The sequence below is a fragment of the Stegostoma tigrinum genome, chromosome 31 (assembly GCF_030684315.1).
Source record: "Stegostoma tigrinum isolate sSteTig4 chromosome 31, sSteTig4.hap1, whole genome shotgun sequence".
Classification (NCBI taxonomy): domain Eukaryota; kingdom Metazoa; phylum Chordata; class Chondrichthyes; order Orectolobiformes; family Stegostomatidae; genus Stegostoma; species Stegostoma tigrinum.
The window spans coordinates 10,479,647-10,497,161 of record NC_081384.1 but is presented as its reverse complement, the minus strand read 5'-3'; the positions used below and the strand labels follow the sequence as shown (position 1 = coordinate 10,497,161).

Genomic DNA, 17,515 nt, shown 5'->3' with positions numbered 1-17,515 from the left:
CATCGGTGGAAAGGAATACAGTTACCATTTTGAGTCTGGTACGAATTTTCTCAAAATGACCAGAATCAAAGCGTTAGCTCTGTTTCTTCTTTTTGTCTTGTTTCAGATTCTTACCTGGAATATTCTGCTTTTATTTGAGCATGAAACATGTTGTTGTGTAATCTGAATAGAGTTGAGAAAAACAATACATTGATTTTCAAACCATTCTGCAATGGGTAACATGAAGAAAATGATGGTTTCACAGTGCATTAAATAGCAAATTTTCCTGTTAGTATTGTGATCTCGGATTTGTAAGAAGAAATAAATTTACAGCACAAAAAGATCTATTCTGGGAAAGAAAGGAGAATGATCAATGATATATTAGTTACTTGCTATTATTTTAGGTCGGCACTCGTGCTTCTTCAGATGTTGGACCTTACTTTAGTCTCTGAACGTTGCTGTACGTGAGAGACTCCACATAAGATGAATTGACAATATCAAATATCTTGTTCTTATTCAGTTTTCAAAAATGTGCCAATTCAGGATCTCAAACAATAATCAGAAATTGTTTTCCCACCATGAGGAGATTAAATATGATTTTGTATAATCCAACCTGACATTCTTAGGACCCATTCTGTTTAGATTTTTAAATTTTTTGGATTATACAGTCACATTAGCATGCCTAGCCAGAATATTATCTCTGTAAATAGTTACATGACTTATAACAGTGATACACGCGAACCACCCTCTGTGTATAAAAATTTCCCCCTTGTGTCTTTTCTTTTACATTTGTCTTCTCTCACCGTAAAAATATGTCCCCCACCCCCAAGTCTTATCCCCCATCCTAAGGAAAAGACAACTAACTTTAAACTATCTAAACACCTCATTATTTATAAACTTCTATAGGGTCGCCAGTCAAACTGCTACACTCCAGTGAAAAAAGTCCCAGCCTATCCACCCTTTCTCTATATCTCAAACGTTCCATTCCAGAGAACATCCTGGTAAATCTTTTCCGATCCTCTCCAGTTTAATAATATACTTCCTATAACTGGGCGACCAGAACTGGACATTATTCCAGAAGAGGCCTCACCAATGTCCTGTACAACCTCAGCATGACTTCCTAACTCCTGTTTAAGACACGTGTGCTAAATGCCTTTTAAACCACTGGAATGCTAATCGATAACAGCAGTCTGCCAGTCACACTGAAGTGAAATCAAGTTCTTCTGTTTTAATTCCATTCCATTAGAAAGAATGTATGGCACTCACATCAGACATACCTTAGTGCAGGAGCTTTCTCCATATTTGGCAGACAAATCAGCTGTTGTTGCTCTGATAGTTTTTGGTCACTGAACAGAATTCAGTGTGTGTGAATGTGGAATTCAGGAAGTTTGAGGAGCTGTAAATTGGGCCCCAGGCCTTTCTCATGCAGTTAATAATTCAGTCAGACATAGGTTGTCTGGCCTACCTGGTTACCGAGACCAGAATTTATTTTCAAAGGATGGCTTATTGTATTAAATCTGTGATTGGAATTTAAATGGATTTCTTTTATGTGGTTTCAAATTGTGTATTTTGATGTCACATTTCTGTGAGCGGTGTCATAATCACTGAATTGTTTTGGGGCAGAAGGCCTGTATTAAGTCCTTGTAACTGACCATTGCTGTTGATTAATTTGAATGTGTGTGGAGAAAATTAATAATTCCCAAAATAAAAGTGAAAACTGGAATGATGTGCAGCTCTTTCTGCTTTATGGAAAATGATATTTGAGCATATATTTCATTCTTTTCACAAAAACCATCCTGTGGAATGATATCTGTGAAGTATGAGAGAAAGTGAATAGCATTGCTTTTTACTTGAATGTTTGAGTTTATTTAAGTTCTCAAATTTGTAGTTTTACAAACACTTGCAATTTACTGATAAGTAGTTTGCAAATTTCTTTAAAATGCTTTACTCCATGTCAAAATGTTAACATGCTCACGTTTACAAACTTCTCTTCAATTTAAAGTTTCTCTTTTAAAGTTTAAACACCTCAAAAATCTCATTCAGAAAGATCATATAAATCATAAGATGTCTGAGTAAATTACAAGCTTTGGCAATTCTGCACTCATTTCAATGCAAAAAGAGGCCATTCAGGCTATTGTATCTCATAGAATCGTAAGGGATAGAACCAGGCCCTTTGGCGCACCATGTTTACGCCAACTAACAAACACTAAACTATGCGAATTCCATTTACTTACTATGCCCTGGCATTTTTTATAATTCCTTACTCCATCACCTTCTCAGGCAGTGTTTCCCACGTTTCTAGCACCCTCTGAATGAAAAAGCTTTTTCTCTGATCCTCTCTAAACTAATTATGCCTCAGCTTACAACTTATGCCCTTTGCTCTTAGATGGGCCATAGGGAAAAGATTCTTACTATCTACCCTACCTATACCTTTCATACTTTTGTATACCTCAACCAGGTCCTCCCGTAGGTGTTCTGCTCCAGGGAAAACAAACTCAGCCTACCCGGTACCTCCACATGACTGAGACTTTCCAACCCAGAGAACATCCTGGTGAATATTCTTCACATCCTGTCCAATGCAGTCATGTCTTTACAATTGTTTGGCAACTAAAACTATACACAGTATTCCATCTAAGGCCTAATCAATGTTTTCTAAAATTGTAACAAAACATCTTTGCTCCTGTATTCTGTGCCATGGCTGATGAAGGCAAGCACATCATGCACCTCCTTCATCACCCTATCTACCTATGCTGACACCATCGGGAACCTATGAACTTGTACACCAAGGTACTTTTGTTCCTCAGGACTCCCTAGGGATTAGCCGTTCATTGTGTAAATCCTTCCGTTATTAGATCTCCCAAAATACATCATCTCAGAATTAAATTGCATCTGCTGTTTCACTACCCAATTTACCACCTGATCAATATCAGACTGTAGCCCAGCACCATCCATCTGCACCAGCTATCCAAGTGAGTTGTTTATCTGGTACTGTACTCCTGCGTCCTCCCTGTCATTCTGCAACGTCTTCCTTTTCTATATGACAGTCAAATGCATTGAGTGAACCTGCCGCCATCAGTCTCAAACATTCCAGACCTTAACAACTTGCAATGTGAAAAAAGGATTTTCCCATGTTGCTTTTGCTTCTTTTAATAATTATTTTAAATCTACACCCTTTTCTTCTCAATCCTTTCATGAGTGGAACAGTTTGTTTCAATCTGCTCTGTACAGACTCCTCATGAATCTGAATACTTCTATCAAATCTCCTTTGTGCCAGCACGATTCTTTGATTTCTACTACCAAAATGCAAGTGATTATTGCTTCAGTGGCAAATTTAGATTTTTTAAAAATCATACATTTAAGACATTAGATTACAGGGTATATGCAAGAATGTGGAGTTGAGATTAAAGTCATATCAGCCATGATCTATTGAATGACAGAACAGATTTGAAGAGCTGAGTGGCCTGCTCTTGTTCCCAAGTGGACGTAATGCAGACTGTAGTGAAGGCTTATACCCAATGTGATAACCTCTGTTTCAGATACTGAATATCCCTGATTACTGAATTTACATCTTGGAAATTAACTTGTATAGTCATGATTAAGATTATTTCTGACATTGAAACAATTCCTTAATGCCCTCTTTTTCATCTTCATATTGCAGAACAGCAGATAGGGAGTTGGCTCCACGACTAAAATCTGCTGAAAATGCTAGTATTCAACCCAATCCAGGCCTTATTCTACGTGCAGAACCCACAGTAACCAATATTTTAAAGGTGAGTTTTCTATGTTCTCTTTTCATTAGCCATTTTAATTTTGAACAGAACTTTTTTATCCTTTGCTCAGTAGTGGCACTGCCCGCTTTATGTTGATTTGATTTCGTATTGTCATCTGTATATGAAAAGTACAATGAAAATTTTTGTTTTGCATGTAGTACAGGCAGGTCATATCATACAAAGTGCATAAGAATAATAGAATAGAGCAAGGAATACAGTATTACATCGGCAGAGGAGGTATACAAAGAGCAAAGTCAACTTTAAATTTGAAATTTGAGAGGTGCTTTCACAAGTTGGATAACATTGGAAAAGAAGTTGTTCTTGAACCTGTTGTGCATGTGTTTAAGCTTTGGTATCTACTGCCTGACGGATGGGGCTGGAGTAGATTATAACTGGAGTGGGAGGGGTCTTTGATTATGTTTGCTTTATATGCAAACATCATAGGTCCAAGACTGTCTCCAGAAATTTAAGTATATAATCTTTACTGGCACAAGTTTATAACTGACAGTGTCACTGAGCCAAAACTCTCTTAGAGTGTCTCAAAATATCATTTACTTTCTCAATGTGGTGTTATTTCCACCCTAAATTTGTGAAGCTTCGGTATGAAAGTTCCAGGAAATAATGTTTAACTTAACCATTCTCATATTTGTCAGACATGAGTCTGTCTGTGCATGTTCAATGGAAGCTAAATTATCCATAGTATACTTAATATTGTGATCCAGAGCTTGCTCCATTTAATAGTGAATATGTTAAATAATTTATATACACAAATATTTCTTAATAGTTGAAAGTTAAAATGTTACATTCTTGTTACAGATATGTGAAAGCTGTTTTATATATTATCACTAATTTCATACACGTAGCTACACATAGTAAGTCTTTAAGAACTGCTAACGTTATAGACAAGACTGGGTCATGTTTAACACTATTTATGTTGATACAACAAGATGCACTATTTTAAACCTGTCTGTCTGTACTCTTTCAGACCATGGATGCAGACCATTCCAAATCTCCTGAGGGACTTCTGGGAGTGCTTGGCCATATGCTTTCTGGGAAGAGCTTGGATTTGCTGTTGGCAGCTGCTGCTGCTACTGGGAAGCTGAAATCTTTTGCTAGGAAATTTGTCAAGTAAGTGTAAGGAGACTTTACAGTGAAAATATTGTCATCACTGCTGATACTAATAATTTCTTTCCTGATGTAATTTATTCACCATATCCATTTACACTTGGTTAAGCTAAGAAAAACTTCAATAATCAGTTTAATTTCTCAGATAAGTACTGTTGTACTTGACCTTTCTTAAATGGAGGAATAAAGTGCAGGAAGCAAATATCCTTGGTTAGTGCCAGATGTAAGATAAATATCTGAACAGTTCGACTTTTGTCTTCCTTGTTGATTGAAATATTGTGTTGGAATGTAAGAAATAGGAGCCAGTGTAGGTCATTGGCCCTTTGAGCCTGCTTCCAATTCAAGTAGATCATCCACATATCCCTTGATTTCTTGATTGTCTAAAAATTTGTTGATTTCTGTATTAAATATACTCAGTCACTGGACCTCTGTAGCCCGCTGGTCATGAATTCCAAAGTTTCACTGTCCTCTGACTGAAGACATTTCCCTCCACCTCAGTCCTAAATGGCTTACCTCTTATTTTCAACTCGATTATGGCTGATTTTTAATGCAATACACTTGTCCTGTGCTCTCCACATGTCCCTTGTTATTTTGAATGACTAGAAATTTATTGATTTCTGCATTAAGTACACTCAGTTACTGAGCTTCTGCAATCTCCTAAGGTCTTTGATTATGTTGGCTAATTGTGCTTACTAAGTTCTTGCATTGGACATATGTTTCCAGAATCTGTACCTGCAGCATTTTCTGCTTTTACTTTAGTATTTGAGTCATTGAGAGGTCGAAAGAGGATGAAAGATATTAGGAACTGGTGTAGGATAATCTACAGTCAGCCCAGTTTTTGATTTGTTGCAATTTATGATACATGAAAGATGAGGGTGCGGTGTCAGGAGCATGTAGAAATTGTCAAATTTGGAGGTAACACATACAGAATGAAGAATGGGAGGGCTAAGGAAGTAAACAGACTTTCATTTCTCAGCAGCTTGCCATTTAATATATTAAAACACGTTTGTCCTGTATGTTATAACAATCTGCCATGCGTCGCTATATAAAAAATGCAATATCTGATTTACATTAGCAGCAACATGAATGATTTGCTAATATTGTTATTGCCGATAGTCTGAATTTTCAAAGCTGTTAACCTGTGCAAAATATGAGATCAACAATATCAGGAATCCCATGACAGTCAAATTTCTTCTGGCATTGATTATTTTGTCTCGTGATTATCAGGTTTGCAATATGTAAACACTAGTTTATAGTTTCACAGTTCTTTTCTGTTTTATTCAGGTTAAATGAATTTGCCAAGCACATCTGTGGAGAAGGTTGTAAGTATAATTACACTTCATTCTACATTTCTTTAAAGTAGGTGCATTAAGGGCCCAGAATACCTTATGAAAGGAACATATTTTCTGATTTATTGGCGCCCATTGTTTCTTAAATACAGTGTTGGGTAAAGATATGGCGCAACGAGTCTTGACCTTGTTCTGATACCCTGTCCAGCTGCTTATTCTTGCTGTGTTAGCATGGACTGTAAATGCTGACTACTCCATTGTATAGTCAGGGGCTGGTCATTTTAACTGGACTTCATGGCGTTGGGCACATATTTTCCTTTCCGGCAAGAGTGATTCAATAATAATTTGGTGTTGGCAGTCTTCAGGCCTGTCTTCTCTGGTGGAGAGCAGGTTGCAGAAAAGATTGTATTTATTTCGGTCACCACAACACAATATGGTACACTGACCCAGTGAGCTATCTGAAAGACCAGTACACTTTCTGTAGTTAGAAAAAGAAATGACGTTTTATGGCAGTGCCAAACAAAGGATTCTGATTAATTTTTGTTTGCAATGATTGAATTTTATCTGTTTAAATGTTAATCATCTTTTAATCATTAAAATGTGATGTAGATGCACTGCCATGACATTGATCGGCAAAACATGTGCACATGTCAGCTACATCTTGGGTTTCCCTTGAAATTTGGGTATAAACAAATGGATCTGGATCAGCGAAAGTATGTATTCTCTGAAAAATAATGTTTTTACTTGGTGTGTACAACTTGTCAGATCAAATGCATCATATTTATTTCAGCTCAATGGGAAACAAGTATTAAATTATGGTTTCAACACTTGAGTGGTACGTGTTAAGCTGACTTTGCTTCTGGTAGAGCCAACATTTTGTAGAAAAAGGTCTGAATCTCGGCAGCCTGCTGGTTTGTTTTACTAAAGTTCTGATTAGGTTTTAATATATAAAACATATACTGTCCCTGTGGTTATTTTCATAAACCCTGTTGACTGATACAATCAATCTTGCCTTGTCTGCAGCAAAAGCAGCTTCAGTCCGAGCACTGCTATTCGATATTTCCTTCCTCATGCTGTGCCATGTTGCTCAGACTTACGGATCAGATGTAAGTGCAAGAGAATGCCTAAATCTGTAAGAATTGCAATTTGTATTGTATGGTAAGCACAATATGTTTAGGCACTGTGTTGGTGATAATATAATCACACCTATTACTGTAAATCGCTATCACTAAATGCATTTTCAAATACCACTAAGAACAATACCCACACCTACATCATCACAAGTGCACTTATTTTAGTCCAATTAGTTTGCACTTGTTTTTATGTAAGGTGCTGAATGCAGTCAATATCTTTCTTTCTTGTCTTTGACACTTTACTGGAGTTTCTTTGCAAGCATCAAATGCATGAGTTGAACATCTCCCTCATCTCAATTTATCTTTCCAGTCTATATTTTTCAATGCAAGGTTGCTGAAACTTCACCAAACTGACAAGAGGTGATAATAATAGGTGCTAATTTTGCTTGACTCTTGACAAATATTGTAGGCTAAGTTGTTAATGATTCAAAAAAGTAATAATTTTGTCTAGACTCTGATGTGTACTCAAAGCAGTTAACTGTTAATAGTATTTTTAAGATTCTATTTTTTTCACCTTAATGTAATCTTAATGAAACTGTTAAAGTGTAGTTTGTAGTCATGATCTTCAATAAATCCACTTTGTGTCCTGATAACCTAGCTCTTGGAACCCAAGCAGCTTGGTCTGCACATATTACTCGCTAGATTCTCCTGTTTTGAATTTTTGACCATCTAGCTGTTCTGAAAGGATTTTTATTTTAACTGTAGTTCAATCCTGTATAGATCCGAAATTCTCAGTGGCAGAATGTTTAAAGAATCCATTGTAGTCCTTACAGCCAGTTCACAAGAAAAGAAACCAAAGCCAATCTCTACTTAGAATAAGTGTAATCACAGAATTAGAATATTACAAGTATATATCTCCTGCCTCTGTTCTCTTCCTGTAATTACTGTCTTTTTAATCAACCTGTTTGGCTATGTTGTGTTACATGTCCATGGCTGTCACATTCTGAGGTGACACTTGAACCTTTGTGGCCCTAAGGTGGTGATGGTATCACTATGCCACTAAAAGTGAAAGGTAAAATCATCATAGTCCTACCAGACCATAGGAATGCTGTGTCATTGGAGAACAGTGAGCAGTGGTAGTTTAACTGAGGGTCCCTATGCCTCAGACAAGGGGAGGGGTTGAGAAGGAGAATCCTTCATGGTACCCTTAACAAGTGCAGGAATAGGACCCACACTGTTGGCATCACTGTGCATCACAAACCAGTTGTCCAACCAATGGGGCTAACCAACCCCTGTGTACCACTAAAACCCCTTCATAAATATCTTTGTATATTTTTTAATCAGCTGGTTTGGACACACTGTGACACATTTCCAGGACAGGTAGACTTGAATCCAGACCTTTTGATCAAGTGGGAGGAGCACAATAACTGCGCCACAAGACCCGCTTGAATTATGTTAAGTAATTACCCAGTTAATGTCCTCCAGGTATATGTGCTTAACTTAGTTGATACTATTGTATACTATATTGTCCCCATTTATTAAATTATACACAGCGGGGTTTGCTGCAGCGTATTCCTACAATTCATTTACCAATTTTAAACCAGACCTACCCAACATTCATTAGCCCCAATCTGTCGTGCAGATTTGTGTTCAAGTAGAATCATTGCAGAAGTTGATTAATTATAATACTGCGTTCGTTTGGTTTTATGGATCAGAGGATAAAACATTTTGACCATTTCTGTGAATGGTGAATGGACAGAAAAATTGTCTTTAATTGTTGTGGCTCCTTTCATTGGTTAAATTGTTGAAGTACAACAATAGTTTGGGAAGATGTGGGTCCAGTAATGGTGTTTTTAAATCATTTGATAGATTTCACCTGGCAGTAAGATACAATATAATAATATAAGATATAATAATTCTTTACGCAGTCGATTAAAATCTTATGAAATTGTGTCATTGAGCTTTTTAAAACAATGTTAGTAATTGTCCTTAGAACATGAAATGTGCTGTGTAAGTGTAAATTCGTTCTTTCTTGCTGTTGTCATTTAAATCAAATTTTGCAGCCGTAACTGGTAACTTTGTTTGTTGTAGGTCATTCTGTCCGAGCCCAGCACATCAGGAGAGGTGGTATTCTTTGAAACTTGGATGCTGACCTGCATGCCTGAGGAAGGGAAGATCTTAAATCCAGAGCAAGGATTCCGTGCTGACCCCACAAAAGTGGAGTCACTTGTGGCTCATCTCAACTCCTCCACTGAAATGAAGCTTGTGTATGTTACAACCTGCTTTTGGTTTTCACTAATTTTATTTAATGATTATTTTCAGGATGCAGAGTGATGGGAGTTTCATACTCCCATGTATTGCCTCAAATGGTTTGTCTGATCTTAGTTGTCCTCTGAGCTTGTTAAATATTTCATACAGATTTGAGCAGTAACTCTACAGGACTCACTGCTGCACTACACCCAAAGAAGGCTCACCAACTCACTCCGCTCTCAGCTCTTCCTGGCATTTTGCTCCATTTACCCTTGCGCCCATCACCACCATCATTTGCCACTTCACTTGACACCTCTCTGGTTTGGTGCCATGCTTACCATGCATCTTGTTATCTCCCTGGTTGCTCTACACCTGACCACTCACAGCCTCTCTCCCACTTGCCACCTTGATCCTTTGATCACAAACACTGAACAGTGATCTTACAAAGTGGTGAGCGAGAAGAAGTCAGAGTTCAGAAGCCAGGTGGACAAGTATTTGAAATAGGGTATTAAATGAATCACTACCCTGAATTTGAACTCATTAAGAAGTGTGTAAAACACTCATTGCTGCTAATCCTAAATGCAGCACCTGTCTGCTGCATCGGTGTCAATGACATCACAGGGTCTGCAACTGCATGGGCAACTAGAACATTCTCTGCAATGACAGTGGAAATAACCACAGGCTTTCTGTTCGTCATTCTGGTCAAAATGGATAAGTGAACATTCACCCACGTTATACCTGAATGCTGATGTTTTGCCCACGCATTTAACTGTGTATGTCTCGTTGCAGACATCTGCATCCTCCTCACAGCTTACTAGCAGCCATACATACCATCTCCTTTTTCCAGTCATTGTTATCATTGTAAACAGTTCATTAGCCAAAAGCTTTTGGCATGCTATTAGTTACAACTTGTCAGTACAAAAATATGTACTCATCACTGCTGTGCTTCCTGTTAGCTAACTAATCCTTAATCTGTGCTAATACGTTACCCTGTATGACATCTGTCTTGTGCAAGCTACCTTTGATATAGCATCTTATCAATGCCTTTAGAAGTCCAAATACACCACATCAACCAGTTCAGCTCTCTGCACCATGAATGATACTTCATCAAAAATCTGTAATAGATTAATTAAACATGATTTCCCTTTCACAAACCATGTTGGCACAGCCTCATCACAATGTGATTTTCTAAATATTTACTATAACTTTCTCATTAATAGATTCTAGCACCTTCCCTATTACAGATTTAGGCCAGCTGACAAATTTCCTGCCTTCTGCCTCTGTATTTTCTTGAACAAAGATGATCTCACAGATAGTACAGAAGCCCATGTGTCAGTTAGTACATGACGTAAGCAAGACTTGGGAGTTTACATTAATGTATCGTTTTTTCAGATGCTTTAAATCTCTTGCTTTTGTTTCATCTTTCAATACATACAAAGTTTTTTAAGTGTTAGTTCACAATGACTAAGATATTTGCAAGATTTTTACATAGGAGTGGAAGTAAGGCCATTTGGCCCATCTAGTCCACTCCGCCATTTAATCATGGCTGATGGGCATTTCAACTCTACTTCCCTGCACTCTCCCCGTTGCCCTTGATTCCTTGTGAGATCAAGAATTTGTCAATCTCTGCCTTGAAGACATTTAACATCCTGGCCTCCACTGCTCTCCGTGGCAATGAATTCCACAGGCCCACCACTCTCTGCCTGAAGAAATGTCTCCACATTTCTGTTTTAAATTTACCCCCTCTAAGACTGTGCCCGCTGGTCCTAGTCTCCCCACCTAAAGGAAACAACTTCCAAGCGTCCACCATTTCTAAGCCATACATTATCTTGTAAGTTTCTATTAGATTTCCCCTCAACCTTCTGAATTCCAATGAATACAGTCCCAGGATCCTCAGCTGTTCATCGTACGTTAAACCTTCCATTCCAGGGATCATCCGTGTGAATCCCTTCTGGATACGTACCAGCGCCAGTTTGTCCTTCCTGACGTATGGGACCCAAAATTGGACACAGTATTCTAAATGGGGCCTAACTAGAGCTTTATAAAGTTTCAGAAGCACATCACTGCTTTTATATTCCAACCCTCTTGAGATAAACAACAACATTACAGTCGCTTTCTTAATCATGGACTCTACCTGCAAGTTAACCTTTAGAGAATCCTGGACCAACACTCCCAGATCCCTTTGCACTTCTGCTTTACGAATTTTATCACCCTTTAAAAAATAGTCCATGCCTGTATTCTTTTTTCCAAAGTGGAAAACCTCGCATTTGCTCACGTTGAATTTCATCGGCCATTTCCTGGACCGCTCCCCTAAACTGTCTAAATCTTCCTGCAGCCTCCCCACCTCCTCAGTACTACCTGCCTGTCCACCTATCTTTGTATCATTGGCAAACTTCGCCAAAATGCGCCCAGTCCCTTCATCCAGATCATTAATGTATAAGGTGAACAGCTGCGGCCCCAACACTGAATCCTACGGGATACCACTCGTCATCAGTTGCCATTCCGAAAAAGAGCCTTTTATCCCAACTTTCTGCCTTCTGTCAGACAACCAATCCTCAATCCAAGCCAGTAGCTCACCTTGAACACCATGGGCCGTCACCTTCCTCAACAGCCTCCTGTGAGGTACCTTATCAGAGGCCTTTTGGAAGTCTAGATAGATAACATCCACTGGGTTTCCCTGGTCTAACCTACTTGTTATCTCTTCAAAGAATTCTAACAGGTTTGTCAGGCGCGACCTCCCCTTACTAAATCCATGCTGACTTGTTCTAACCCGACCCTGCACTTCCAAGAATTTAGAAATCTCATCCTTGACAATGGATTCTAGAATTTTGCCAACAACCGAGGTTAGGCTAATCGGCCTATAGTTTTCCATCTTTTATCTTGATCCTTTCTTAAACAAGGGGGTTACAACAGCAATTTCCAATAATCTGTGACTTTCCCAGACTCCAGTGACTTTTGAAAGATCACAACCAAAGCCTCTGCTATTTCCTCAGCCACCTCCCTCAGGACTCTAGCATGTAGCCCATCGGGGCCAGGAGATTTATCAATTTTTAGACCTTTTAGCTTTTCTAGCACTTTTTCTTTTGTAATGCATACCATACTCAACTCTGCCCCCTGACTCTCCTTAATTGTTGGGACACTACTCATGTCTTCCGCTGTGCAGACTGACGCAAAGTACTTATTAAGTTCTTCAGCTATTTCCTTATCTCCCATCACTAGCCTTCCAGCATCAATTTGGAGCGGCCCAATGTCTACTTTTGCCTCTCGTTTGTTTCTTATATATTGAAAGAAACTTTTACTATCATTTCTAATATTACTCGTTAGCCTACCTTCATATTTGATCCTCTGCTTCCTTATTTCTCTCTTTTGTTATCCTCAGTTTGTTTTTGTAGCTTTCCTAATCTTCTGATTTCCCAGTGCTCTTGGCCACTTTATAGGCTGTCTCTTTTTCTTTGACATATTTCCTGACTTCCTTTGTCAGCCATGGCTGTCTAACCCCACCCCGGATAATCTTTCTTTTCTTTGGGATGAACCTCCGCATTGTGTCGTCAATTACACCCAGAAACTCCTGCCATTGTTGCTCTACTGTCTTCCCCACTAGGCTCCGCTTCCAGTTGGTTTTCGTCAATTCCTCTCTCATGCCCCTGTAATTACCTATATTTAACGGTAACACCATTCCATCCGATTTTGCCTTCTCTCTTTCAAACTGCAGACTGAACTCTACCATATTATGATCGCTGCCTCCTAAGTGTTCCCTTACTTTAAGATCTTTTATAAAGTCTGGCTCATTACATAGCACTAAGTCCAGAATAGCCTGCTCCCATGTGGGGTCCATCACAAGCTGTTCCAAAAAGTCATCCTGTGAACATTCCATGAATTCCCTTTCTTTGGATCCACTGGCAACATTATTCACCCAGTCCACCTGCATATTGAAGTCCCCCATGATCACCGTGACCTTGCCTTTCTGACATGCCCTGTCTATTTCCAGGTGCATCTTGCGCCCCTGGTCCTGATCACTGTTAGGATGTCTGTATATAACTCCCATTATGGGTTTTTGCCTTTGTGGTTCCTCAATTCCATCCACACAGACTCCACATCCTCTAACCCTATGTCATTCAGGGCCGTAGATTTAATTTCATTCTTAACAACAAGGCAACCCCACCTCCCTGTCTTTTCGATAAGTTGTAAACCCCCTGCAGCCATGTCTCTGTGAGCCTATTCATTGCCACGGAGTGCAGGGGAGGCCGGGATGTTGGATGCCTTCAAGGCAGAGATCGACAAATTCTTGATCTCAGAAGGAATCAAGGGCTACGGGGAGAGTGCAGGGAAGTGGTGTTGAAATGCCCATCAGCCATGATTTAAATGGCGGAGTGGACTTGATGGGCCGAATGGCCTTACTTCCACTCCTATGTCTTATGGTGATGTCTACCACATTATAATCATTCAAGATGATTTGTGCTGTTAAAAGTGAAAATTCTTGAATTAAGTAGAAATTTGATCAGAATCCAAAAGAGAGAGATCTGCATTATTCAAGATTATATAGTGCCAAAAATAACAACTTTTGATTTATAGATTAGCTAGTTTATGGGTGATGAAACTGAAATTTTTAGTTTCGAGTATGCTTTTTCTGTTTGTTTTAATTCACTTTTTTGAGTATTCATCCTCTGATGCTTTTTTAAGAAAATTTTTTTTTTCACTATCTGTGTTTACTGTTCTTTCTCCAACACAATGTTACCACATTGCCATTTGGAATATTAAAAATGCAGCATAGCCATGATTTAACTAATCCATTTTGTGATTTACTTTCAAGCCAAGTGAAGTGGCATGAGGTATGTTCCTGTACACCAGCAGCTATCCTGGAAGTTCTCAATGCCTGGGAGCATGGACTTTTGACATTTGAAGCAGTGCAGGTAATGCTGTCACTTTGCTGTGTTGTGTAGGGCTATGAATTTATCAGATATAATTTGGTGTGCATATCCTCAGTACAGACCCAGGTTCAAGATTCATGCTTCCTAGAATCTGCATGGCTGCTTAGTAACCTGGAAGTTCTCATTACAAAATGTAAATGTCCCATGTAATTAAGTAAATAGGCCATGCACAAGGAAAATAATTTAGGATTGTTTCTCCAGATTATTGCCTTTGGACTGAATTGTGATAAGAAAATGCACTGGCACATAAAGGTCTAATCGGTAAAGTCACTATCAATTAATTCCTCAAGCTAGATGATTCCATTCCTAGCCTGTGCAAGATGAGCTCATCTGATTAGAGTCATAGAGTTATACAGCATAAAAACAGACGCTTCAGTCCAAGTAGTCCATGCTGACTGTGTTCCCAAACTAAACTAGTCCCACCTGCCTGTGTTTGGCCCATATCCCTCCAAACCTTTCCTATTCACATACTAATCCAAATGTTTTTGAAATGTTGTAACTGCTTTACCTGCATCCATCACTTCCTATGGCAGTTTGTTCCATACATGAACCACTCTCCGTGTAAAAAAACAAAGTTGCCCTTCTTCTCCTTTCTAAATCTTTCTCCTCTCACCTTAAAAATATGCCCCTGGTTTTGAACTCCCCCAACTTAGGGAAAAGACCTTTGCTGTTCACAATATCTGTGCCCCTCATGATTTTAGAAACCTATAGAAGGTCACACGTCACCCTCCTATGCTCCAGTGAAAGATTGTTCCAGCCTATTTTTGTAACTCAAACCCACCATTCCCCACAACATCCTGGTAAATCTTTTCTGAACCCTCTCTAATATAATAAAATCCTTCCTATAACGAGGTGACCAGAACTGCATACAGTACTCCAAAGAGATCTCACCAACATCCTGTCTAACATCAACATGATGTCCCAACTGTACTCAAAGTTCTGAGCAACAAAGCCAAGCATGCTGAATGCCCTCATAACCACCCTGTCCACATATGACGCAAATTTAAAAGAATTGTGTATGTGAACCCCTAGGTGTCTGTTCCATAACACTACCCAGGGCCTTAGGATTACTTGTGTAAGTCCTGTGCTTTTTTGTTTTACCAAAATGCAATACAATTAGCATGCCAGTGATCTGGAGAAGGAAATATTATCAGTTTTTCCACTCCTCTTCAGTAATCCTACTGGAAGCGCAAATAGGTAGACTGTAGACAATGAAAAGCTTAGATTATCTTGTGATTTTCAGATTGTAGAATATGTGTCTATATGAAAAACATTGAATTAACTAACATATTGGAGGGTGGATACTGCCAGTGGGATTATACTCCAGCAAATGTTAACACTATGAAAAAGAAAAATGATTACAAAATAGGTGCCCTGGGAAAATTAGAGTAGCACACCTCCTTGTTTAGCCTGTAGAAAATTTTAGTACACTTTGGAGGAAAACTCAAATGCAGGTACAAGATGTGTTGAATTCCAACTAATTTGGTACTTCTCTGATGTTGAATCCATAATTCTGCTTTTGTTTCAAAGACCCTGAACCTTCAGTTTTATTTGAGGTCTAAATCAGTTGCTCTTTGGTGTTCTTGTTGATTGCTAATCTCATAGAATCATACAGCACAGAAGGCCCATCAAGTCTAAACTACTAAAAATATACCATTTCTATGACTCTATGACCAACACTAGTCCCATTTCTCACATCAGGCCCATAGCCTTGAATGTTTTGACACTTCAAGTGCTTGTCCAAGTACTTTTTAAATGTTGTGAGATTTCCACCTCAGCTACTCTCCCAGGCAGCACATTCCAGACCGCACACCACCCTTTTTCCTGAAATCCCCTTTAAATCTCCTGCCTTTCACTTCAAAATTATGCCCTCTTATAATTGACCCTTCAACAAAGGGGAAGAACTGTTTTCTGTTCCCCCTACTGAAGAGGTTGAAGGTTTTGGTGTTCAATATAGGTCCATTCTCCTTGTATCTTAGTTTAAGAGTTAAAGTTGATTCATACATATGTTGAGACATTTGCAGTTTTGTGTAAGTTAAATTTCAATTAGTGTATGTGCTATTACTGATAAATTTGCAATAATTATTGTTTTTTTCTGTTTTTAATCTGACACAGAAGATCACCAATAACATCAAAGGCAAAATTTGCAGCATGGCAATCTGTGCAGTGGCTTGGTTAGTGGCACATGTAAGGATGTTGGGTCTGGAAGAACGTGAGAAACCACTACAGATGATCTGCCAGCTTGTAACACCGCTTTATGCAGAAAATACACTTCAGTTCTACAATGAACGGTAAATTCACTGGGTCTTAGCGTTGAGAGTTAGAACCTACCTCAATATCATGAATTTTATAAGATTGTATTTTCAATAGGCTGTCATCAAGTTCAAGTCAATTAATTATGTTCGAAGTATGGTCTCGCAATTTAGTAACAATCATCTTAATTCAACTTTGTGTTTCTCCTTAAGAAAAATGCACATTGCAGTCTGATCTTATAAGTATACTATTTTGTATTTTGTTTCCATTCTTGAGGAATCATGTTTAGATCAATTTTTGGCATTAGGTCTGTGATTGCTTGCTAATGCTCTAGTTAAGTTGGATGCCTTCAAATGTACTTTGACACTATCGAAAGAAGATGATGAACCTGTGCCTTGTTTTAAAACTGATTTATATCGGTGAATTTTCTTCCCTTCTCTACTGGAGGTACTGTCCGTAGTGTGTTGATTCATAAGTATAAGCAGCTCTCGAGTATCTTATGAAAATCGCTACTTTACATGCAAGAGTCTGGAAAGGCTACACAGTATCATAGGGAAGTCTAATTTTGATGTAAGGGTGGTGTTCCAGCAAAAGCATTGGAAAATAAATTGAAAGCTAGGTAACTGTTTTTATCACTTCCCTGATGTACACTGACTATGACAGTTGTAACTGCCACCTCTCAGGATGGCTTTGCAAAACCTGATGACCTGTTATCTGTATTTTTTCATGAGATGTGGGTGTCACCAGTGAGGCCAGAATTTATTGCCCACCCCTAATTGCCATTTGAACTGAATGGCTTGCTCAAGCCATTTTGGAAGACACTTAACAGAAACCACATTGGTGTGGGC

General features: G+C 38.7%; 1 protein-coding gene across 1 annotated transcript in view; it reads left to right on the top strand.

The window, feature by feature from the left end:
• med24 (mediator complex subunit 24) overlaps positions 1-17,515 on the top strand; it is a 69,974-nt gene that overhangs the window by 27,393 nt on the left and 25,066 nt on the right. The window contains exons 13-19 of the mRNA XM_048560765.2: positions 3,638-3,749; positions 4,735-4,877; positions 6,159-6,196; positions 7,187-7,269; positions 9,328-9,503; positions 14,297-14,396; positions 16,530-16,705. Coding sequence (XP_048416722.1) covers positions 3,638-3,749; positions 4,735-4,877; positions 6,159-6,196; positions 7,187-7,269; positions 9,328-9,503; positions 14,297-14,396; positions 16,530-16,705 — 828 coding nt within the window. The remainder of the gene's footprint in view (positions 1-3,637; positions 3,750-4,734; positions 4,878-6,158; positions 6,197-7,186; positions 7,270-9,327; positions 9,504-14,296; positions 14,397-16,529; positions 16,706-17,515) is intronic.